The 25,324-nt window shown below is 41.4% G+C and overlaps 2 protein-coding genes across 8 annotated transcripts in view; both read right to left on the bottom strand.

Annotated features, from left to right (window-relative positions):
- The window catches only part of LOC128140853 (peroxidasin-like), a 50,119-nt gene extending 38,403 nt beyond the window's left edge, over nucleotides 1–11,716 (bottom strand). Inside the window, exon 1 of the mRNA XM_052785267.1 lies at nucleotides 8,294–11,716. Within this exon, the coding sequence (XP_052641227.1) occupies nucleotides 8,294–8,457 (164 nt within the window). The 5' untranslated portion in view covers nucleotides 8,458–11,716. The remainder of the gene's footprint in view (nucleotides 1–8,293) is intronic.
- Nucleotides 11,717–11,947: 231 nt separating this feature from the next.
- PCMTD2 (protein-L-isoaspartate (D-aspartate) O-methyltransferase domain containing 2) lies at nucleotides 11,948–25,028 on the bottom strand. Of its 7 annotated transcripts, none has more exons than XM_052785286.1 (7): nucleotides 24,911–25,028; nucleotides 23,966–24,065; nucleotides 21,370–21,704; nucleotides 19,957–20,059; nucleotides 17,986–18,157; nucleotides 16,904–17,027; nucleotides 11,948–15,357 (listed from the first exon to the last, which is right to left on the bottom strand). In XM_052785286.1, the coding sequence occupies exons 3-7, from the start codon at nucleotides 21,674–21,676 to the stop codon at nucleotides 14,975–14,977; spliced, it is 1,089 nt and encodes a 362-aa protein (XP_052641246.1). In that variant the 5' UTR covers nucleotides 21,677–21,704; nucleotides 23,966–24,065; nucleotides 24,911–25,028; the 3' UTR covers nucleotides 11,948–14,974. The 7 variants fall into 7 exon arrangements, with proteins under 7 accessions (XP_052641246.1, XP_052641254.1, XP_052641286.1 ...); XM_052785294.1 differs by having other exon boundaries at nucleotides 23,979–24,065; XM_052785326.1 differs by lacking the exon at nucleotides 24,911–25,028 and adding an exon at nucleotides 24,428–24,737.
- Between the last annotated feature and the right edge of the window lie 296 nt (nucleotides 25,029–25,324).

Below are 25,324 nucleotides of genomic sequence, written 5' to 3'. Positions count from 1 at the left end.
AAGAAATGCAAACTTGATTTATACACTGTAACGCACAGACACCAACTCTGTCTGCCCCAGGGGGCTGTAAAGAGATGTGTAATTAGTCCAGGCAGCTGGCTACAGGTAATAGGGAACATAACAAATAAATGGAAGAAATACACAGGGGTCAGGGCTGAAGCTGTTGATGCTCATGGAAGGCAGCGGGAAGCAGGCAGTGAAGTGTAAAATACCACTTTGGGTCACAGGCTGCAGGTGGAAAAAAAAAAAATCAGACTATTTTCATGAACAAAGATAACTGCAATTCTTCACACCCCAGCATTCACACATAAGCACACAGCTTCCATAGCTGACAAAAAAAGCAAAACCCAGAACCACAGGTGACTTAAAACCCAGAAAAATAAAAAACACAAGCTCCTCCACTCCCAGGGTTGCTTTCAGTATCGGTTGCTTGCTGAAAACAACTCCTTGGAAATGGTGCTCTGGAAGTTTGCACCTGGTTTCCAGCTCCCTAAGCAAGTCTGACCTCCCAGGCGGCAGGTTTCTTCACCTGCGAGAGCAATAAAGCAAACTTGGGCTGCAAAGCCTGGCAGGAGTGACCCTGTGTCACTAACAGATGTCTCACAGCTGTCACTTGGCTGAACCATCTCTCAGTAGTGCTCCTGCTAAGCACATGGATGGAGAGATGCCTCCTCATAGCTCCCACTGATGAGCAAGCAATGGGGGTCTGGTTTCATGCAGGAACTTTTCCCCTACACCACCCCCAAGGAGCATATAATAAAACTTAGCTTATTATTTTAATGAAATATCTTGATTTTTCTTCTGTTTTCTGTTCCAGATAAGACCGTCAAATGAGTCCCTGGACCCCAGCTGTCTTGCGCTCCTTTGGAAAGCTCACTCTTCGGTTTGCTCTCCATCACACGAAGGCAACAGCTTTCTCCACAGACAAAAAGGGGAACTGAAACAGCACATGTCTACTCTGAGCACTTCATTTCAAGAAATTATGTAAATTAACTGGAGAGAATCCAGAGGAAAGCAATGGGAATGATCTGAAGTTTAGAAAACATGACAATGAAAAGAACTGAAATGGCTTATTTAGCCATGGGTACAATAACTATGTCAGAACATTGCTACAAATGGAAAAGGGCAAATAGTCACCAACTAAAACCGCAGATTCAGATTTTCTTTTTAAAATATCGTAAACAGCAAGGCTAATAAAACACTCAGGTGGACTGCAGGTGAGACGGACATTAGCCACATGTGGTTTAGGTAGATGGATCCTGCCCTGGAGGCAGAAGGATGGACTCAACTATTCTGCTCCCTGTACCCAAGACAGCAGTAAAAACACACCAGTGTGGATGTCCCTACACAGCAAAGAAAGCCCCTGGAGACACAGAGGAACCCACACCTTCCTCCTTACCAATACATTAAAATAAACCCAACACTTTGGCTCATCTATAGTGGTTTTTCTCCAGACCTCGCCTTAGCCTGAAGCTTAGCTGGTAATGAATGCCATGGAGGGCTGCACTGGGAAATTCCTGGCTTGCATGTATTTGATTGAGAACATTCCCTACAGAGTTTGTCCCCTCTTACACAGAAACGCTTGTTTCTCTCTATTCCCAGGGCACTCGCTCTGGAAACTTTACGTTTCTTTTCACAAACAAGTGTGCTTTTTACGGGGACCCACCACACAGCTTCTCCCGTGCCAGCCCCTTCCAGCTGCTGTGCGCACCAGCAGCTGGGCTCCCTCACTCCCGCCTCCTTCTTTCCACCTTGGAATTTGCAAAATGGAGGGGAAAAATATCCTTTGTGATTTAACTCTCCACCATGTTTTCAAGGCCAACTGTCTGGGACTCCAAGATACCTTTCCGCAAGGAACAAAGGGGATATCTGCTGCTAGAGGATCCCAGATCCTTTTTTACCTTCACATACGCAGTCCCTGGAGGCCTGGGACGGCAGCTGTCCTGCATCATGCAATACTGATCCCTCCGGACAATACCAGCTTGACTGGCTCAGCAGAAGACCTCACCAAACCCTCGTGCCAAAGCACCATAGTTCTGATGGGAAACTGGGCTGGAATACGTAGATAATCTAGGATCTGCTATTGAAATAACTCACCTTTTCTGACTCTGGGAACTCTTAACCCCATTGCAGAGGCTTACCAAGAATGCCAGAACTTGCAAACGGATGGGGAATCAGGTCTTTACAGAATGACACTTGAATCTTTCTGATCCTCTCAGCTGCTATCAGAACAATCGTTCCTGAAAGCATTGCATTAAATAATTATCAGTGATTAGCATATAAAGCAATCAATGGCTTTTACAAGAAACTTCCACTTCTGTTTAATCTATTTAGGCTTTTACAGAATCATGTATTACTATGTTAACTAAGCAGATAATTAGGTACAAGAGGTATTTTACTGCAGTTCCATGGAAATTACTGGGTTTGTTTCACTGAAGCATCTTTTGTGTTCAAAATGTTGTGCACAGCAGTGATGCTGGCAGTTCTGGCCCATTTCACCCAGAACTGGTTGAGTAAGTGGCAGCCACCCAATCATTATCAACAAAGAGACAGAGAGTAAAGGTGGGTTTACAAACAGAGATAAGACATTCGGGTTCCTTCCAGTGTTTCCTGGGGAAGGGAGGATGTGAAAGACATCCTAAACACAATTTTTAGGTCAAGTTTTCCATACGTAAGAAGGGCCAGAACATTTATCAGAAAGATGCTTGTTTCTCTTACTTATCCACAGACCATCGGAGTAATCTCTGCAGGTTCCCCCATCCTGCCAAACAGCTCCAGTCCTGGCAGGATGGGAAAACAGCCTTGGTGAGATGGAAATGAAGTCTTCCAGATTCACTGTCATCAGCTCCCCAACTCAGGAATGTCCCTCTCGCACACGAGTCCCCAAATGGCTTTAATAAATGACAGCCTTCATCTCCGAATCCTTACATGGACAGCTGAGCATTGCCATCTCTGCTAGACAGATGAGGAGACCGCAGGGAGGCTCAGGGCTGGGGTTTTTTCCAAGTCCTGCCTATTTTGGGGCATACCAGCTTAAGACATCAAGATTTGACTGTTCAAAGAGGGAAGAGGAAGGAAAATATGTTCACCATGGAAATACTAGTAAATGAGATTATACGATCATGGTTGAAACACTGAAGAGCAAGCAGATGCAGAGAACCTCGTGCTGCAGAACAGGCTGTTGTTATCTGTTGCACTGCCACACTGCTTACATTTTGAAGTTTTAGGGATGGACACGCTAGCTTTTAATTAAGAAATTACCACAGGCATTCCTGAAACCAGCTTTTTAAGATTTCAGGTCCCACAAACAGGGGTTAGCTTTTCAAAGGGGCTCCCTCTGCATCAGCTGGGGCAAGATAGTAATTCAGCAGTCAATGTACCAAGCTGTTTTGATCCCACCTTTTCGGTGCATGTAAGCTGGCGTCAATATTGCACTTCAGAGCCTGGCCCTGAAGGCAGTGCTAGGGCAGGAGGGGTTTGCTGGTTCTTCATCCCTGTGGAATCATTTCATCACCTGCCACAGGGCATCCCTTTAGCTCTTGCCAGTAAAGGCAGGAGCAAGGAGTATCTCCAAAACATAGTTTCAGCCCTGGACACATATTCAAGTAGGGAGATTACACAGCAAACTGTTGACCTCAACAATCTTAGATAATTTGAGCTATTATGTATTAACAGCTGGTATGGAGATTAGGATCCTGATCCTAATCAAACCAACTAAGTCTATTCTTGGGCATTCATGTCAGCAACGAGCAGGACTCTCTTAACCTAATGCATATTTCCTTTGTACCATCTATTCAAGATATTGCCCGCATCAAATGAAGACAACTTTCCCTCCTGCTGAACTGTGTTCTGACCTGGATCTGGAAGGAGTAAAAGAACATTTCAGAGCGTAAAGATATATTTACCTTTTTCATAGAGTCTAAGAATCAGTAGCACCATGCCAGCTTAAATGAACTGCTGGGGCATTCTTTAGTACCGAGTCCCATGTAGCCTAAGTGTCAGTTTTTTTCTTTTTTAAGAGCATGACCGTTCAAGTCTTTACCCAGAATACACACACATTCTTTCACCAAAAAATGCTGACTTCTTCTTAAAGAGCACAGGAAAAAATCCTGGTATACCTAGGGGGAGAAGGATGTGGTGAGGTCAATGAAAATGCAAATACTCAAGTGGGAACCAGATGATGAAGCACTGTGAAGTTCAGTGAAGGCAGGATTTCTAAACCCTTGAGGTAGCTACAATCCCAAGAGTTAGGATGTTTTCATCAGAAGATGTTGGAATGTTTCTAGGAAAGAAAACATGTTTTAAATACCTTCCCTCCCTATTTTTCTTCTGATGAAGGGACTTCTATAAACAGAACATACAGAACACTTTGGTCACCTCTAAAAGATTTAATGAGGATTGAATACTACAGAGAAAGAAGTCAGAAAGAGATCACACCTGGCATATCCAGTATGCGTGGGTGTGCATTTAATGGCTGCATATAAGACTATCACACGCAGAGGAAATGAGTAATCCATTCTCCAACCCAAAGCGCACGACAGAGACCACAAAGGGAGCAGCATTTCCAAGAACTCATTTGCTCAGTAAACCTTTCCCTAACAAACGTATAAAGTTCCTTCTCAAAACTATGCTCCTTAAGATAGACTAAGAGAGCCATACCCTGTCCTACTACAGCCTTCGCTACCGCAGTGTAATGACCTGCGGGAGGAAGAAAGGAACCGAGCGGCCACCAAACTCGCAGCACAACAACGACGGGAAACAAAACTTGTCAAGCTGGCCATGCCTACACTGCCCAATTAGCAACCAGGTCTGTGAACAACTGGGTCACCTTCAGTTCATGCCAGCGATGTGTTCAGATCCCAGATACTGCGCCGCCTTTGCTTGTGCCCTCAGCTATGTTTCTCTAGAAGTACTCATTCATTATGTGCTATGCATAATGCAGAAAGGAGAATAACCCATGGATAATTGGATTGCAATCCATTAGCTGCCAGCCAGGGGGGAACTTCTTTCCATGGATTTCTTCTACTCATGCCCACACATTTCAACGTTTATTGTTTTAAATGTCACACTGTAGAACAAATGACTTAGAAGGTTAAAGACCTATTGAAATTTTCTGAGTGTATGTTTCACAGCTGTTCCCTTCTTTGGGCTGCTGGCAAAAAGAACTGCTTGAATCCCAGCGGTAACCAGCAGATCACATCTGGGTAATCATGTTCCAGTTGAAGAGACAGCAGCCAAAATACGTTTGCAGTTATACACCATGAATTTTTATAGCTTACTTATCTATACACGTGTAGCCATTCCTGCCATCCTATTCTCTGCTCAGGATAAAACAGACTTCATTACCAAAGATAAAGAGTCTATTGCTAAAACCAGACATTGGGCCAGATCCTCAGCTGCACCCAGCTGGGACTGCGAAGGGAGGAGGGAAATGGTGACCAAAGAGGAGCCAGTAACAGCTCATCAATCCTGGAACTGGTTCCATGCCAATCCCAGCATCGCTCGGAGAAGGCTATGGGCTGCTCTAAGTTACGCCAGCTGGCTACAGCCCCGAGGGGGCCATCTGCCAATGGGGCTTGTTGAAGCACAGTGTGTGCCAGCTAGAAGACTCCCCCACTCTTCAAGGATTGTTAGAGAGAGGGTGGCACGGAGTCACGGAGGTCAGAAAGTCCCAAACTCCCAACTTCAAAGCAAACTCCATCTGGAAACTGCAGCTGTTCTCCAAGGGAACCGAGCTGGAGCCTGGGATCGGTGTTTGCATCTGCAGTCACAGACTTGGTCCTATTCATACCAAAGGGCAAATGTGGAAAATATCAAAATCCCACATTTTCTACTCAGAATAACTCCATGATCAAGACTACTCTTGCTATAATTCTGAATGTTCACTCTGACACAACGGTCCTCCCAGGAGAAAGATTAACATACCAAAAAGCTGGAGTCGTCAGGGGCCTGGTTAAGAAGCATTCTTTGATCTTTCACAATTAAAAAAAGTTTAATTATTCAAATGCTATTTATAACAGATACAATGGGATGCTGGCTGGCAAATGCATTTACATACATTAGATCTTCAAGATAGTCAGAAAGTCAGGCCACACACCATACAAAGGCACATGATCTGCCAACAGAGAACACTTACCAGGCTCATACGTCTTTGTATCTATGGGGATCTCTGCTCATCAGTATGGGGTTTGCTTATAATTATGCAGACAGTATTAAAAGAGAATAAACCAGATAAATCTCCTTAAAAATACTGGTCTGTAAAGACAGTCATCTTGTTTTGGAATATTACTACTTTTATATCTCACACCTGTACCATTTAGTTAATGTTTAAAAAAACAGTTTCTCATTCAAGGTTGTGGCTATCATGTTAAACTAAATAAACCAGCTTTCCAAAGGGTTAAGGAGGCAAAACATGGACCATTTACAAGCAGTGTACGTGTAAACTAGTTAGAGCAGGGGAGAGGGAATTAGGATAACTGTATACACTGCACTGGAAAAACTGGTCACCTTTCTAGATTGAGTTTTACAGACAACTAAATGCCACTTACATTGTAGCAAGATACTACCTGGAATTTTACTAAAGCTGCAAGGACAAGCCATGGACCAGAGTTACATTTGCCCCCTTCAGCACAGAGAATGAAGTGTGCTGTTGCCAGAGGGCATTTAGAAATACACCATTGCGGTACTGAAAAAAAAGTTGGTGACTACAGTAAATTTCCCTCCCTCTGCGAAGAATCTCTACCCAAAACACACTCAGGCTATCCAGTGTGACAATAAATATCTCATTTCAAACAGAGAACAGAAATTAAGCTTTCTCAGTTCAGCCAACAAAACAAACTTTTCTCTCAGTAAAATCTATGTTTAAACAAGGAGAAACAAGTTACTTTGCTGAAATCAAACAGTGTAAGGTTTTTTAAATATTTTAATATTTCAAGATGCAGGGGAGTAAGGGGGGAAAAAAAAGTTTGGTGACAATTTGGAGAGTCAGACTCTGCAAGTTGCTGTAAGAGCAGATAACCACCACCCAGTTTGCAACAAGCCATAGAGTACTGACCAGTTCCACACCGTAGAATAACCACTCCATCACTAGCCTAGGGAGAGAGCAAGTCCAGATTCTGATCCGCCCCGTGTCAAGGTGACTCCCAAGTAGTCCAGCTGCAATCAGTTTCCCCAAGAGCATAGCTCTGGCAGCTGTAGCAAATGTAGATGTTTTCCTGTGTGCCACTAATGCTAGAACCTCTGCAGTTTCCATCCACCAAAGCAGATCTGGATGGCAGCAATTAAAATGCCAGCATCCTGCCCACATCATGTTCCTTAGGCTGCCAGCAGAGAAAATGCATTAGCAATATTAGTGAGATGATTACAGGAGAAATGCTGGTATAGATGTTCTGACTGAGACCAAATTTGGACTGTTACAGGCACAGCGAAAAGCTTCTCAAACTAGTCTTCAAAAAGTTTTACAATTGGCAGCAGTTTAAGGAGGATGAGTATAAAGATAAATTTTTAATGAGTCTTTCCTACTATTCACAAAAAAGGTCTTCCAAACCAAGGGATCAGCTAAGAGGAGCACAAAGGGAAGTATTTCGTCACATGCCACTGCATCTTAAAACCACCTTTAAGGTGAGGATTAGTTTAGAATCACAGGGAAGTGCTCTTCTGGATCTATCAGCAAGGGCTTCTTAGGACTCTCCAAGCATTACATACCCTGTTCCTCCACCTTTTCTGTTCAAAGGGCCTCAGCCAGCAGCTCCCTCGCCAACAGGTATTTTATTTCTCAAGGAATCTGTGAGTAACCACAATTGTTGCTTTCCAAATAAGCCTTAAGTTTGGTTTGTATAGTTCAGATAGAAACTGAAAAAGCAGTACTTAAAGTTTAGGAAAGAAATGGTGTTGTATATATTAGAAAAGTGTTTGTTTCAGTAGAGACAAAAGCCTGAACTGCTGTATTTCCTCTCTCTCCCCTACACCCATACACAAAGCCTTCTCAAATGTAAACTATGTACCTTTCTATAAGCTCAGTTTAACACTTTTGACCTTTGATTCTCCAAAACTGTCTTCCAGTGATCGCCCTGGCATTATTCTTATTACATTTTTCAATTCCCTTGATTGTCCTGTTAATAATTAGCTGATGCCCAAAAAAACCAGTTTCTGTTTTATGCTTTAAAAGCAGGAAACAGTTTGTGATGCAGACAATTCTGCAGAAAAAAAAGCATGCCTTTGGCCTTGACATTTTCTTTCTTCTTTCTAAAGACCAAGCAGGTAAGAAAGGCAGTAAAATGAAATGGTTACTCACAGTATGTTTGTCTGGGGTGGGATATCGGGGATCGTTTCCAACATCAGATGCATGCATCTTACTGTAGTCCTGAAGCACAGGCAGCGACTAGGACAGGAGCAGGAGAAACTAGGCAAGAGGAGAAAACACAAAAAGCCTCGAAGAGCTGAAGATTTGATCAGCATGGTGTTTGCTGGAGTGTATTTGCCTCAATTCTGAACTGCGGGGAGCTGACAAAAAAAAGTTTCCCAGCCCTGAGGTCCAGGAGGAGGGGACTCATCAGCATGTGTTTGCAATTAAATTAAGGCAGTTTGACAGTCCAACCGCCCACCCTCTCTGCCATTATGTACATCATTGAAGATCAGACTGTTCCCACCCCTCTTTAATTGTGGTGCTGAAATGCAAACTCTTAATTTTGATTTATTTTTGCCTCGTTTCTTACTTTGAACAGCAAGTTAACTCCTCACCTTCTCCTCAGGCATTTATCTGAAGGCATGCAGAACGCACCTTCATGAACAATGACCAAAAAATGACCCTGTATTTCCAAGGCTGAGCTAGGATGCAGATGGCCCAGGGTCAAGTTTTTTATGTCAAAATTTTTGCCTTAGCACACTCTCTGCAAACTAAGGATAGCATCTTATCTAACAGCCTGTCAAACGTATCAGGCAGTAAGATTTTTAGGACAGAGGCTGTCTCTTATTACATGTAGTTACAACATCCAACAAAAATACGTTTCCAACCATTGACAGGAGCATGGAGTGCTACAGATAAGTGATTTTAAAAGGGAGATCACTAACAGAGATAAATAACCTGCAAATAAAGACAAAAAAACCCTGATTGTATGCATTCTGTAAAGTTTTTTATGCAGAGTAAAAGCTGATTCATTTCAAAGACCTTTTAGCTAGTGTAATTTCTTTCTACAAGGATGTCATTTGGAAAAATGTCAGGATTTTGGAGAAATTAAAGGCAATTGAGGGGTGAAGAGGGAAAGAAACAATGAAATCAACTGAATTTGAACTCCAGGAAACACAGACCTCAGTTTGTTTCTCCGGTTGGATGACAAAGTGGAGATGCAAAAGGGAAGACTTGTTTCCAGTTGAATTAATCACCTTTTACTGTTATAAAGTAGCTTAGAGAGGAAACAGCTTGTCTTTAGATTTTAAGTTACTACTATGCAGGATCCTAAATGAGTGCGAGGCATTAATGCTTATTAGGATATAAAGGTACTTGAGGAATCCAAACATGGCACTGCTCCACATTACCTGGAAGATCAAACACAAGTTTCCCATCAACCTGCACGTCTGCTTTATACCATAAACTACAATATAATTAACATAACAAAACAGTACTTAACAAGGGTGACATTTAAACCTCCCCAGTTCTTTCCTCCCTTCAGATTCTTTGTCGCTTGAGCACAGGGGGAGAGAGTGTTGGGTTTTGGGGTTTCACTTACAAATTTCATGTCATAGATGGTAAAAATTATATTTTTTCCCACCTATAAAAGGGCATTATACTGCAGGTTTTCTGCATCTAGTTCTCAGGCAATCTGTTGCTTGTTTGCCCTGACATCACTTTAAAATTCAAGCAAGTTCGCTGAACTCTTCCCCGCTCCCCCTGTGGACCCAACTCATGGTTTTGAGCAGAGTGTCCTCTAGTGGCCACCCAACCCTTTGTTACAAAAAAAGGTTGTAAAAGGCTAAATTATCTGCTTCAGCCTTTATGTAACAACAATTGGCAGCTGAGGGCAGATTGCTCCAGGTGAATGACAGCTTTTAATTCCAGTTTGAGAACCTAAGTGCATTAAAAGTGCATCCTTCATGTGCATCAGAAAAGACAACGCAGGTTATGTCAAAATCTTCAAGACTTAAGTTGTATGTTCTTCCAGTCTGATTGCTCCTCATATCATCTTTCCAAAACACATTGAACTCTGTTAGGACAGGGTAACACAGCTACTTAGGAGCTGCTCTGTAAAGAAGTATTTCTAGGAAAATAAACAAAATGCTCTCTTCAAACCATGCTTCAGTATTTAGGAAAGTAATCGACATCTTCCCTGGTACATCTGGCCACTTTACAAATACAAAGCTTTTGCCTTCTGCCTCCAATTACATCTTGGTGCATAAACTCTGAGCTCTAAATCCACCATCTAAAAAAAAAAAAAAAATGCCTTCCAGGTTTATTTATATTGCTAACAGGAGAGCTGGGCCAGGCATCAGTCATGTTTCTGTACGTACTGTCTTTGGAATCTTATTTCAGCGCCTGGCTGTGCAGTCGGTGGCAGCTTCTGGGAGGATTGATGGGTATTTGCCTACAACTTTGTGGGAATGGGATCTTTAGCCAAGTCAGCAGATTAACAGTGGCCATACCACAAAGAATAACTAGAGTGCAAAAAAGCAAGTTCTGCAACCTATACGTTTACTGAGAAGCAAATCTTCACTTGAACTTGAAACATACTTGTTCTACCTTGCTTATCTCCCCCTCACGACAAATGGGATGTTTGTGAGATGTTATGAAATGCTAGCAATCACAGTTCCCTTACTCTTGCATTAATTTATCTTATTTTCCATCAACATGACAAACTGTTTAAAAAGGAGCGTGCAGCTCTGAACATGAACGAAAAGTTAACTCCTAAGCAACAGGAACCTTGTGTCCCATGCTTAACCATTGCCAGTCTCTGCTAGACAGACTTTTTCACACAGGTAGAATGCAAGGAAGTTTGGTTTTGTTTTTCAGGTGTGGGTCTCCCCCCCACCCCTTCTTTATTTTTAACTATCACTTCTATGGCAGTAAAAAGATTTCACTGGAGTAGGTCCCCTGACGAGCTCATCACTACTTCCCAGGAAACTGTGATGGTTTACATTTTACTATAAAGGGAACATAAACATTATCTGACAAATTTAATTTACTTGACACCATTTGTATGACACATCCATAGCTTTCCAAAGCAGAAAAGGATTTTTTTTTTCAGCAAGCATCACGTGAAGGAAAACATTATCACTGAACTAGTCTCATGTTATAGCTGGTAAAAGGACATCTATCACACACACACAGATGACATTAAGAAACACAGACTACACATAATTATCCTGTGGAATAAAGGTTAACAGACACATTTAATTAGCAACAGCTGTATTTGCTATTATGATCAGTTTCCTATTACAGCTGAAGCCAAAATATTATTCTCAATACTAGTGAAATGGAAGCCTTGAACACCAGCTCTTAAAAATCGCCATGAATTAAGCACTGAAACAGAGCACAAGAGACGAGAGGGGAGTTGCAGTTCAGAATGCATTAAACAAACTCCTGACATGTTTGGTTTAGGCAATTCCTTGAAGTACAGCAGTGGACTAAATGACATCTTGATATTTGTTGTCTACAGGTCTAACAGCCAGGTAAGTGAATTCACTCTTTAACCGTTCTGATATATTAAATCTAGATCAGTTCTGTGTGTGCTAATTCCAAAATGCATCTTGCACAACTCCATTACATAAAGGTTTAGAAATCATCAGCTGGGCAGGTTTCTTTTGAGAGATTACATTCTGAGGAGTTCATCTAAAACTATGCACCTGCACCATATTATTAAGTGCTTTTTCTAGTGGTCTAGTGTCTTAACCTTCAGTTATGGAAATAAGTACTTATCTACAAAGTATTCTAATCACAACATGATGCAAAGCCATGTTAAGAAGGCTAAAAAGTCTTTACTGAATTTATTGATACAGAAACACTTATTAATAATGTTTAAATTGTGTAACACTTTTGCATGCCTCAGGCCAATTTAACTCTAGTTTCTACACATAGATTTTTCAACTTACACATTAATGATTAAAGCAGCTTGAAGTTCATTTCTTTTTGCAAATTTACTGCAGTATCGAAACCTAAAAGGAGCCACATACAATTAAATGAAGACTACTTCGAACACAAAAGGAAACAAAGCAGGTAAAATTCCTAGACAGCTTACAGACTATACAAAAACAGTTATGCTACAATTACTCTATTAGAAATGCATACAAAACTACAGTGCAAGTCCTTGTGCACAGGGAAAATGTATTTACAGTTCCCCTTCATTTACAGGCTATAAGCAATACTATTTCACAGTTATATTACACATAAAATTTCTACTCTGTGTTTGGATCTGTGGGGTTTTGGACAAGGTGACAATTTGACAACCTAGAACATAAATTTCCTGCATATATATTTATTTATTCAACCTTATCCAGGAAAAATAGCAGTATTTTATGCATCTTATAGAAAGCTACAAAAATCTAGCAAATGTAATAAAAAAGGCAAATCTGGTGAAAAATTTGATAAAATATCTTTTACAACTGGGGGTGGGATGGGGCTAAAATCAAACAGGGATAAATGAAAGAGAATTCTCCCTCAACTGGTCGGCTTTAACAGAATCTCAACAAGGCTTACTAATACGAACTTGAAGTTTAATGTCATTTTTAAAGCAACTTCTTTAAAAGAAGTTTTGTAATTAACAAACTGAAGGATGACCTGATAGCCAAAAGTAGGAGGCACCCTGTACTATGTAGGGGTGTGGAAATTGTGCCACAATACAGAAAGGCACATACCTGGTATGACAGCTATTAAGCAGAAATGCCTAACAAATAGAGAGGTGACAGCCTTCAGGGAAGCACAGGGAAATATTACACGTAGATTCTATTAAGCCTCTATTTACCACCATATCCGGGATTTTCATTTGTAGAAAGAAATTCATTGTAGTTGCCAGAATTACAAGATGGGTACTTGCATATTTACAGGAAACCATCAGCTCAGTGGCCATAGAACTGCCCCATTTAAAATAAAGAAATAAAAATCTGAGGGAGCAAGATAGCTTAGGGTACCATTTAGGCCAGAAGTGGAGACTTAGGAAACCAGAGGCAAAACACAGCCTACGACTGTGTTATGTGCCAGCGGCCACATGACACCGTATTATCAGATGATATTCTCAAAGATATAAAAAAGCCTATTAAGCAAGGAAGAGTTCTCCACCTTGGGCTTAGACGTACAAGAGTTATCCATTTATTTTCAAAGCCGCACAGAACTTTGAAACACCATTTATCATTAGGCAAGTTGTGCAACTCAGTACCATTAACCGAAAACCCAACGTACTTTTGGCAAGACAGTCTTCATTCATTCCTCCTCAGAAAATGAGGAGACAGCATTAAAAAAAAAAAAAAGATATCAAAGTGATACCAACTTAAGTGCTGCTGATGGGGCAATGCCTTAACATAGCTTCATTACCTACAGAGAGGGGTTCCCCCCCACCAGCTTTAAGAGTATTTCACATCAATACAAGCTCAAGGGTTTCTTTTCAGCCTTTACCACTTTAGGTAGGTTTTTCAAACAGGCTGAACCAAGTAAACTTCCCCTTCTAAACACGATATCTACTTCTATCACCATTACAGGAAGACTTGGGAATAAAAATTAGAGTTCACATCCACAGAACTGCAGAGCGTAAAGTCCTTCTATATAAGCCTGTTAAAACATCTACTTAATTGTTATAGGAATAAAATAACTTACCAAGTTGATCAACTTCATTCTACCTACTGTATGTGGACCGTGTGTACACAGGTTGTATTCTAGCCACCTGGCTACAGCAGGGGCACACACACAGGAACACCTAAGAACTGTATCAATTTGGCTTTCTAGACTGTTTTCAGGTTCTACATACCCTCCACAAAACTACATTTGGCTGATTTACCAGGACACAAGCCACTCTGCTCAAGCTAGCACGCTGCACTTCACTCTGTTCAGCCCAGCAGATGTAAGTTATCTCATACAACAGCAAAATCCGCAGATTCTGCTTTCACAGTCAGTTTTCACAAACTCACTGCTTCGCATCTCTCTACCCTCTTCCCCATTCAGAATTACTCTGTAAACATTTCCAGAGACAACAGTCACAACCCTGACTACCTTAGCATCCTGTCAAAGCTAACCAGCTTTGCCATTCTTCACTTGCCTCCATTGCTTAAAAAAAAAACACAACAAAAAACAACTTTGCATCTCTTAGACTAATTCACTAGAACATGTGTTTCCCATTAAGAAAATCAATATTCTCTAAAACATTTTTACCTTTTACTGAAAAATTATATATAGTTTATATGCAAAACTGAGACCAATCAAAGGGGAGCTGATGCTTTCCTTCTCATTCAAAACCTGGATGCCACAAGGGTAATGCCAAAAATTCTTTCCTTTCTGTAAAAGTTGTGCTTTTTCAGGTTACTGGAAGAAACAAGATTTGCCAGGTCAGTTTTTACTAATAATCTTCATCCTCCATCAAACACACACCACAGTAAATAGATGGCAGGTTTAGTGGGAGAAAGCACAGACAGCAAAGGTCTTTGGGGAACTGCTTGAGAATATTTAAAAACTGCAATTTGGTAGAGCAGCCATGAGATTTTTAGAATATCTCTGTGCAGTTAGTTTCAGGGAATTAAATCCTCCTTTCCGTAAGCAGCTGAGCATTTCACCAACTTGCTTCCTAAGGAATCCCTGCTGTAGGATAAAACTATAGCACACAACTGAGAAGAAAGAAGAAACTCAAAAAAGCTATAATGTTTAAGTGTACAGCAGCCATGTTCCCCAGCTAGCCTACTGCTTTGGGTGGTCATATTAGCAGGCAAGCAAGTGGTATACATTTGTCAAGCCCTAAGTAATACTTTATTTTCTGCCTACTTCCCACTTTCTAGAAGAAGGAAATTACTTTTCCCTGTAATAAAGCAGGTAATATTTCAACGGATCAGGCAAAGGCAGACTCAAGACCTTTTCCCTCAAAAAGTTTACAGGGGGATCTGGCTTTAGTTCAGAGGGTTTAGTTTCTTCCTCTTCTCGTCTCTCATCCTCGATATCCTCACTGTTGTTGTTATCATCTGATGGGTTGGAGATACGACTAGCGAAGACCTCTTTGTCCAAGAAAACAATAGTTTCCATGCGACGGCGACGCACTCGTCTTCGTTTAAATCTTGGGGGGTTCTTCAGCCCATTTCCATTTTTGCCCATTGTTTCTTGATGTATAATTTTTTTAATGGTTCCTCGGATGGCTATGCGAGCCAGATCCTGGAGGCTGCGAACAGCCACTGGGGCTAAAACAAAATGAAAACCATGAACAGATATGAAGAAACTCCCCTCAAGAGTACTCACAGGAAAAGTTGTATTTGCTCAAATTAAATCAGGCCACTTGAATTCCCTGCTGTGATTACAAAAACAGCCCTATTCAACTCCTGTCAACTCAGATAAACTGTATTGTAACTTCCTAAACAAAATTTAATTATGCATTTCTCTCATTAACTGAAGAAAAAGAATGGGATGAAAGAAGAGTTTCATATTTTGATGTCAAGTCCTCACAATTATTTTAAGATACACATGTCTTAAAGATTATAAGAATGCAGACTTAGTGACTGAAACTCTGACTGTTTAATAACTTAGAAAAAGATATTTTCCAACCATAGAGAACTAGACCTGAAGTCTATTTAACTCTTCCATAAAATGATTTTTCTATTGTGAAGTTACTTCAGCTTTGCCAAGTTCTTCACTTATAAAACATGAGTACTATTTACGCTCTTCAAAAACTGCTTCAGACTTAGTGGGTGAAGACTGGCTGGAAACCATTTGGTAAAAGTAATTATAGAAGCATACAATAAGTTATTGTATTAAAATACTTCCCACATTAATGGTCTGGAAGACTGTTCTGTCTTCTGCACTTATTTGCTGCCAGCCCGTAAGTGCACAACATAACTCATGTAGTATAAAGAAAAAAATGTATTGATGCACACACATCCATGTACTAAAATGAATTAAAACTGAAACAAAAAAACCTCCCTGTCTTCTACTGACAAGTAAGCATTCCTGTGACCCGAATGAAGGAACGAGAAAAAAAATACATGTAATATATATGCAGGTCTCACTACAAAGCCACCATACCAAGTATGCTGAAATATGCACTTAATGGGCTTTATAGCACTGTATGGACTGCTTGCTGAGCTGCTTTTTGTCATGCAAAGACACCTTTCCAGAATAAGAACAAAGCCTGACTAATCTCTTTATGGAAGTATCTCTGTCTTCACATGTTCTTAAGAGGCCTCCCTACACTGAAGTCTTAATCTAAAGATTGAGGCCACTGCATACAACCTGCATTTCAAACAGCTAATCAAAAATTGCACAACTTCTATCCCTCAAGCATTCCAGCTTCAGGATAATTCTGAATTGCTGGGTGGTGAGAGCCTTTGAGTAGATAGAATGTTTGTTCACAGGTACTGCTTGTATTTTCCATCACCATGGCACAGTGCCCGAGAACCACGACAGTACGTAATTCAGGATTGAAATAGATGTCTGCATGTGCAAAAACAATGATGAAACATCCCACAAAGTTTAGGTACAATTTCACAAGAAATCATTTGTATTTAGAATCTGTTTTATGCAATTCTGATTCTTGCACCAGACCTATGCAGATATCCTCAAGGGTGGACTGGGAGCCAATACAAGACTTAGACAACTGTTCAAAGAAGGAAGCAGTTGGAATAATTTTCCGTGAAAGGATTCATAGGGATGTTACATCTAAGGAAGTAAGGTGCAGTTTATAGCCAAATAGCAGAAGAAACCCCCCCCATACTCAAGAATGTCTGTACTCACGCAAGTGAACAAGCCTTGATTTTCCTGAATCTGCGTGGTTAGGCTGAATCAAGGGAGCAAAAGAAACAGCAAGAATCTTCTTGGTCTCCCAGGCAGAAGGACCAATACGAGTTATCTTAGTCAACTAAATCAAAACAAGGAGATTATTGTCCATTGTGTGAACTACAGCAAGATTTCTGAACAAAAAATGAACAAATTACTTTTCTGCCTGGACAAGTGGTTAAAGTACTAGAAGCAACAACAGTAAAAGTTAGGTAATACGGAGAAACGCTGGGGCTTTTCTGAGAAAATTGAGAACTCCTTACAGGATTAGTACCAGGTAACTTCATCTGTTGCAACACAGTACAGGCACTGGCAGTTTGGGTCACCCTGCTTTCCCAGATCTTCCTCAATTCTGAACCAGAACAGCTATGTCTCACCACTGAGAAAACATGCCAGTCACTGATGAACGTTCACTCTTGAAGGAAGCCTGAAGATCACTGGATTTCTGTTCCAGCTCAAATCTCTTACACTAACTCACTGCACAGCATCTTACTGGGAAGAAACTCTGCTCACCTCAACCACCCTGACAGAGGCAAAAGGTCACATACCTATACCTCAGTCATTCAAGTCCATTAAAACAACACACCTTTACACCAAAAAGATAATCTGAATTACAATCCTAAGCTCACACACAGGGCTGTTACCCACTTTTTACTAAAAAGAATCCATTGACACTTAAATAGGGACAACTTGCATGCTCTTTCATAAGCCAGTTAGAGGGTAATTTTGTATTTTGCCATTAAGTACAACACTAGATGATGTAACTTGAACAAAGCCTTGCTGACATTTTTCTGCAGCATGAAAATAAATCTGCAATTAAAAACAACAGATCTGAATGTGTGGAAGACTGGTAGAACTATGAATTTCTTAAATATTATTAAGTGAGCAGAGTTGCGTTTCCACTCACAGTGAAAACTGGTGCACTTGCTGCTTTCTTCAATCTGCTACAAGAAGGGCAAACTAAAGGAAGAGCTATTGACTAAACCGAGATTAGAATTAAGAATAACTGAAAGAGAAACATGGGTAGAAAGGCACTCAACCTTCTCTTCTAGAGGCATGACAAGAATTCCCCCAACTTTCAACAGGTTCTTCATGTAGTCTTCATGTTCCTTCTGTACTCCAGCACCACAGTAAACACGGTCATACTGAGTACAGTCTGGAGAAATCTCTAAACAATTGCCGGTAACAAAAGATGGCTCACAAAATTCAAATCTGAAAATGAAGAAGATGCGTATCATACAAGAATATTACAATTTATCAAATGAATTATTTTCATGATTCTGAAAAAAACTGAAACAATGAAAAATACTTGAAAAAAAACCAGTTTCATGGGATTTCTCCTCCGAAGCCCATATATTCTAGACATTACCGGAACAGACCACAGCTAGAAGTCTCAAAACCACAGAACAACGAGGTGAGAATTCATAGGTGAAAATCTCCAAAGGATAAGGATACATAATTTCATACTTTAGTTGCATATAACTCTTCAGAACGAGCTATTTTTAGTCACCTGATGCTGACTCAGTTATGATACGCAAATATAAATATTAGACGAGCAACTCCAAATGTTAAGGTCTTTTAAGGACTGCACCAGGGTTTTTTTGGCATTTTCAAAAGCTTTTAAATAGTTTTCAGATGCTGTGGGGAACTATCACCTGATGCTTCAGAAATATGCTTTGCTGAAGCCAATGGAAGTTTTGCCATTAGCTTCAAAAGAACTGTGATTTCACCCTTCATAAAAAGAATTTTTGCCTATAGCATTTTTGATTCAGTTTAGCAGAAAAATGAATGATTCTGTGATGCTTCTGGTTCTCTTACATGCTCCAAAACTACATAAGTTTAAGCCCTACATTTAAGGGCTGATTTTGATAGAAGTTGTACAAGTACAATGTATCCATTCTTCTACTGCAATCTTTGAGAGGCAGCTCAATATAGCACCTATTTATTCCTAAACACTTCCTGAAACCTTCTGGTTTTGCAAAGCATGCTAGACATTCACAGCAGCCAGCGAATAGTTCCTGCACATGGTGTTCTAACAGCATAACCCAGCAGACATTTCTCTCAGCAGTGCCAATTTTCCAGACATGTTGATTTCTGAATTCAGCTCACTTCTGCTCCATAGCTATATTTGTCTGGAGAGAGAAAAAGAAGTCTTCCTTAAAACACCTATTCAAACAATAGCAATGTGACTCTGAAAAAAACCCAGTCATCTATGTGCAAGCACTGTCCATGCCGAAAACTTTGTCTGCTGCCAACATTAAGAAAATACAGCCCTGCCATCAGCAGCTTTCCAGCACAGCAGTAATAGCACAAGGCTGAGTAGTTTAAATTCCAGCACATAATGACTCTAATTTTCTTCCTCCCATGAGAGGAGGACTATCAGGTATCCAGAGGTGCTTTACTTCCCTGTTTGAACAAACTGTGAGACGGATCCAAAAATATGACAGCTACAACTTTTATTGCTGAGGTTACTATTGGCAGTGGTTATCTTGCTGGAAAGTTATTACTTGTGACAGCAGCAAAATGGAGGTTCTAAGGAAGAACATAAATCAAATCCCAAGCAGTTTTAGTACCAACTTAATCATCATAAAACTACCTTCATATTTTAAAACACCATTTTTCTTCTTCTCAGATAAAACATATTAGGCCACCACAGAAATCAGTTCATATTCTTCTGATAACCATGTACGCTTTCAGATCACAAACATAACTATTATTGTTATTTGCAAGTTTCAAGTTGTTACCTGCAAGTGCATTTTGAAGTAAGTAACCTTCTTCAGCTTCCTTTAAGCTCTGCAACAGCAGCACTGCTATTAAAAACACTGCAAAAATTTCTGAAACTCCCCCACAATACGCATCAGCTTCGAAGGTCACACACTGCAGCTCAGCAAGCCTAAGGAGCCAAAATCCTCAGATTACCCTGAATCCAGAGCTGCCACACAGGAGCAAGAACTGCCAGGACTAAAGCCAAATGCACAAAATGAATCCAAATGGGCATTCCACATTCTTACTTGTCAAAGCTGTCACTTGTTTTAATGAAGAAGTCCAGTTTCTGCTTCGCATATTCGATCACATCGGAATGCAACTCCACACCATGGTTAACACCAAAAGGACCTGCAAATATAGAACAGTACATAATGGTAACAGGCAACAACACAAAATCCAACAGGATCGAATACAGTTTTGGTTACTTCCTATAACAGATTGCTCCTTGAGAGTCAGACAATCAGCACTTGTGTAGGGTCAGCTATCATACTACTACAATGGGGATTGCAACCCTATACCTGCAATTTCTGGCAGCAAATGAGGCTGTTTGGCACAATTGATTTTGAATCATTTGCTCTTAACTATGCAGGAAATTCCTCTGTAGGAGGGAAACACTGATACTACTGCTGTAAAACTGACCACCTGAAAAAAACTCCAATGCAGAACAATAGCCTGCATTTTTTAATAAATCTCTCAAAAAAATCTTCATGTTATTTTCATAGCCCCTTGCTGATATGCTGAAAATCTCCTCAAAGGAATTGGGAACAGTCACCACACATCATACCTCAATTAACAGCAAAAATAAATTGGAAAATACAGAAGTTGTTCAGCACTCATGCTTTTTATTCAGAACTGACTTGGTAACTTTTCAAAAAATTCAAAGGAATTCAAAAGCCCTGGGGTTACATATTGGCATCCTAGGTAACCTCAACAAACCTAGCTGAAAACCACAAATGGGAGATGGAGCGAGGTTCTATCCTGACAACAAATGTTTCAGCAGTTAAAATTCTTGACACCCCCACAAAAGGAAAATATGTACCCTATAATAATTTGCTATCTATCCCGGCAGCACAATTGCTGACTGAAATACTTAAGGGCGAATTGCAATTATATAATTGCACTTTGATGCTTTGCTTTGTGCCTACTGTAGATGTGGTCACGAAGTCAGTTGTGATGCACCAACTGCTTTCCAGAGACTATTCCCACCTGTATGTCGGCAAGAGTCAAAACTGGATTTCAAACATGTTTCGGTCTAGACAGGAGAGCGTAAAAACAAACAAGCCACAAAGCAGCTATAGTCACAGGTTCCCATGGACATGCTCAATCCTATTTTAAACATGGCGCTCCTGCTCCTGAGCTGGGTTCTTGCTCAAGGGGCAACAAACCCAAGTTCATGTCCAGTTCTGCAGGAATCCACTACAGCCACCTGGGCAATTACATCGTTGCCTGTTCTGAACTGCCACAGAAATCTGGATCCCATCCAGTTGCAGAGAAAAGGTTGCAAGAATCCTGATAAATTGGCCAGCTGAATTAATGCATTCTTTACTTTCCTGGCTACCTTTTAGTTTCATTACTTGAGGTATGCTTCATTCCCAATTTCAATATTTTTTCTTTTTTAATCTAATGTAAACAGTTAACATGATTGAAAAGGTATTTACCCAAGATGAGTCCAACCATGGAACTCAGATAACCAGTGCCACTGCCAAGATTCAAAAATGACAGCCCCGGTTGCAGATCCAAAGCTTCCATCACCTCAGAGTAAATACACGGTGCCGAGAGATGAATATTTCCATGCTTCCATGCCAAGTCCTTGTAGGCATTGTCTTTGAACTCTTCCAGGTAGTAATCTGCTCGATCAATGGCTCGGAACGCCTGTTCTACCAGTTCTGTCCGGATATATTGTGCCTCCTTCAGGTTATCAATTAATTCATCATTATCTTCTCCTGCACTCACTGCACCTCCCATCTTCAGCAGTTTTCTACAAGCACTAAAACTGAAAGAGTAATAAAGGAAGGTGAGGTATAGAGCACGCACTCGAACACTAAGTTATGCTGCTGTATATGAAGTACTTTGAGGGAGACCTTTAGGTGCCTTAAGGACCACAAGCACCAGAAGAACATTACCACCTTCCAGCACCCCCATCCCCCATTCAAACAATGAAAAACAAAATGCAGCAGATCTGGCATCCAGTACCTGACACTAGTGGGGAAAACCACAATAGACAATTTAAACATGCAATGCCTGTCTTCAAACACTACCAACATTTTACTAGCATGTCAGCTTTTCCACTGAACCCTTTATATAAAAGGATTATTCTAGCTCCTATGCTTATAGGTCATTTTTCATTTCAAATCCAACAAACAGTGCAAGTTTGGCTTGCCTGTCAGAATTCTTGCCACACGCCGACTTTCTATCTCTAATAGCAACCAGGGGAAATTAAGACACAGGCAGCAAGAACCAGAAAAAATCTCAAATTACATTCTCTTTGAACATGCATCAGGATGCCGATTTCGCAGAGGTTAAAGAAACCTCTGACCTAGTGTACAAGCTTGCTTACTTTAGCAAATGCACTTTCACACAGCTCATCTTTAGAGCTTGAGCCACCATCATTAGTAAAGCACTTAATGATACAGACAGCAACTGCAGGGAGAATTTCCACTGAAGCCTGTAGAATTTCTTAGGTCCTCTTAAGTCCTAGATGAGCTAACCCCCAATTTGGAACCTCTTCAGTGACACAGATTTATGAATTACAAACACTTCTGACTTCACTGACATGATCATCTCCAGCAACCTATTCAGGCTTGGTTGGGGGGGGGGGGGGGGGGGGGGGAGAAAAGCAAGCACCTTCCTTGACTGTGCATTACACCAAGCATGGCTATACGCTTCCTGTAGTAAAATATCTATAGGTTTTAAAGGAAAAGGTGTAGGGGGAGAAGAACATAGAAGAACTTATCACTCAAAATTAACCTAGCTTTTCTTCTCTTCCCATATCTTAAAAAAAAAAAAAAATCCTTTTCAGAAAACACAACATGATTTTTTTTTTTTTTAAATGCATTTATTTACAATGCCTTTCTCTGCTCACAATAACAACCACAGAAGCAGCAGCTTTAGAGTTCATTCCTGGGATCAGAAGATCTGCCTACAGCTAAATTGTTGGGGTTTATTTGTTTCATTCAGCAAGAGCAAATTATACACTTTCATTTTCAGAGGAAAAAAAGAAAAGCTACAGGAGTCTAAGGAAATTTCACAGTTATTCAAATAACATACCATCCTGATTACCTGCAGAGACACACAAAATAGGATATACTTAGGCAGGGAACTCAAGCCAGTTTTTAATACATTCATGTCTCAAACACATCAATCCCGTTCCAGACCATTAATAAAACTTAAAAAAATGCCACCCCTCTCCTTTCTATAGTTACTCCTTCATTTTCTCTAAAAAAAAAAAAAGATTGTGTTTTATTACTTCACAGTGGAAACACATCAAGTTGAAGGCTTAGCTGGGTTTACCAGCCAATTTGATTCTTTTTTTTTTCCCTCCTCTTACATACACGACAACTCTTTGCATCTGCACAAGTAGGGTTGCTTATATCTTTAGTCAGTATGCTTTATATAACATGCTGCATTAAAATACTCTCTTCCCTGAGGGTGTTGATTCCCTCGACTTTCTTTTGTATATGTTGTTCTTAGGCTTGTTTCTTTCTTCCACTTAAGCTCTTTTTGCTATTAAAAATCTACATTTTTAGATTTAAAGTATGAATAAAAAGTTGTGCCTTTAACAGTGTTCCACTTTGGATCACCAACAAATTCTTTCTGATGTACACAAGCCCCACTGGGACACCTGGTCCAACCTGGTTTTAGCACAGCTATATGATCAACAACTGTTCTTCCACGTCCTACAACATTGAAGACATTTTTCTAATGAGATCAAGGAATATCCAAGTTGTGACAGGTGTGAGTTAATTCTGAAATGATCACTTTTACTGGACACTAGCTTACTTCCAATAGAATGGATGTTTTGTATGCAGAACATAGAACTCTGACATTTAAATTCCTCTTGAGGTAATTCCACGTCTTTGTTTAACCTTGTTTCCCTTCTCCTATCGGAAATGGGGACCACAACTATGAGTAGGGCTTATTTTTAACAAACTTTTTAAAACCAGATCCTCTCCCTCCACAATTAGCCCAGTTGCACTTTTCACGCTTCTAGGTAAAGCACAGATTTCCACAAATCTGAGCAGGGACAAAGTTCACATGCAAAAACTACGATCCTTAGCTGATCACAACACAGGTATCAAACGAAGCAGCCTTTTAGTTTTGAAATATCCCTTCAATTGCATGTTGTCATCTTCCCCTTTAAGAAAAACAAAACAGAAAAACAAACAAACAAGTCTGACATGAGAAGCTGGATTCAGACGCCTGAAACAAAACACTGAAATAAAAGCAATTTCTTCCAAGGCAAACACCAGCAGATGCACAGAGGAAGACTCAAAACAATACGCAAGGCACAAAAATGCAATTCTTCACCCCAACACATTTCCAGGATAATCCCTGCTCTGACATAATACGCTCCAGAAGGAATAACAAAGGTGAGGCTATTTATCGATAAAAAAAAAAAACACAACAGTTACAGCTGGCACAGCTTTCAATCCGATCCCTTCTAACCCTCTCAAATAACAAATTAAACAGCCCCACGCCATATAGCTCAATCACTACCTGCGTTATCAGGCTGCTGCCGAGCAAAGTGACGGTGATGAGAGACTGGGAGGTCTAGGAAGGCCAGATGTTGGTATATTCCCCCTCCCCGCCCCCGGCTTTAATTACACCTGGGCGCCTCCGGTCTCCACACAGCATCGCTGCCTCCAGCCTTGCCCAGAGCCCCAGCGCGGCCGTGTGGGAGCCCAGGCCGCCCTGACGGGGAAGCGGTGTTGGGGCGAAGGAGAGGCCACGGGAAGGGCCATGCCCCCACCGCGGGGCACCTCCAGGAGAAGCGGGAGCCCCACTGCCCGAGGAAAGCCGCAGGGCCGGGCTGAGGCGGAGGAGGGGGGGGGGGGCGGCTGCGGCCTGAGGAGGCGGCGCGGCTCCGGCCGGGGCTGAGGTGAAGGGAAGAGGGGGGGCTGCAGCAGCCCGGTGAGGTCAGGTGGAGTCGGGACCGGCCGCACCTCAACGGACAGGGTCTCCTCGCCCGTCGGGCCGTACCTGAGCGGCGGGTCGACGAAAGCCAGCCCGGTGCGGCCCGCTCCCCTCCCGGGCCCGGCGGCGCGGCCCGTCCCGCCGCGCTCGGTCAGCTGTAAACACTGCCCAGCTGAGCGCCGGCCGCGCCACTGCGCAGGCGCGGCGCGCACCACCGCCGCGGGAAAAGCGGGGGGGGGGGTCGAGGGGGAGCATACCACTGCTGCCCGGAGGGGGGCGCTGTCTGGGCTGTACCATGCATGACCGGGGAGAGGGTGGGAAGAGTGTACCACTACGGGGCGGGGGGCAGCGCTGGTTCCCTGAGGGGAAGTGTTACAGACCAGGCCTTCGTACAAACCACAGCGCATATCACACTGGGCCTACGGGTCAGAGCTAAATACAGACCGGCCCTAAGTACAAACTAGGTCTAAATACAGCCTA

The sequence above is a fragment of the Harpia harpyja genome, chromosome 1, assembly GCF_026419915.1.
Source record: "Harpia harpyja isolate bHarHar1 chromosome 1, bHarHar1 primary haplotype, whole genome shotgun sequence".
In the NCBI taxonomy this organism is placed as follows: Eukaryota; Metazoa; Chordata; class Aves; order Accipitriformes; family Accipitridae; genus Harpia; species Harpia harpyja.
This window is presented reverse-complemented; position numbering and strand designations above follow the sequence as displayed.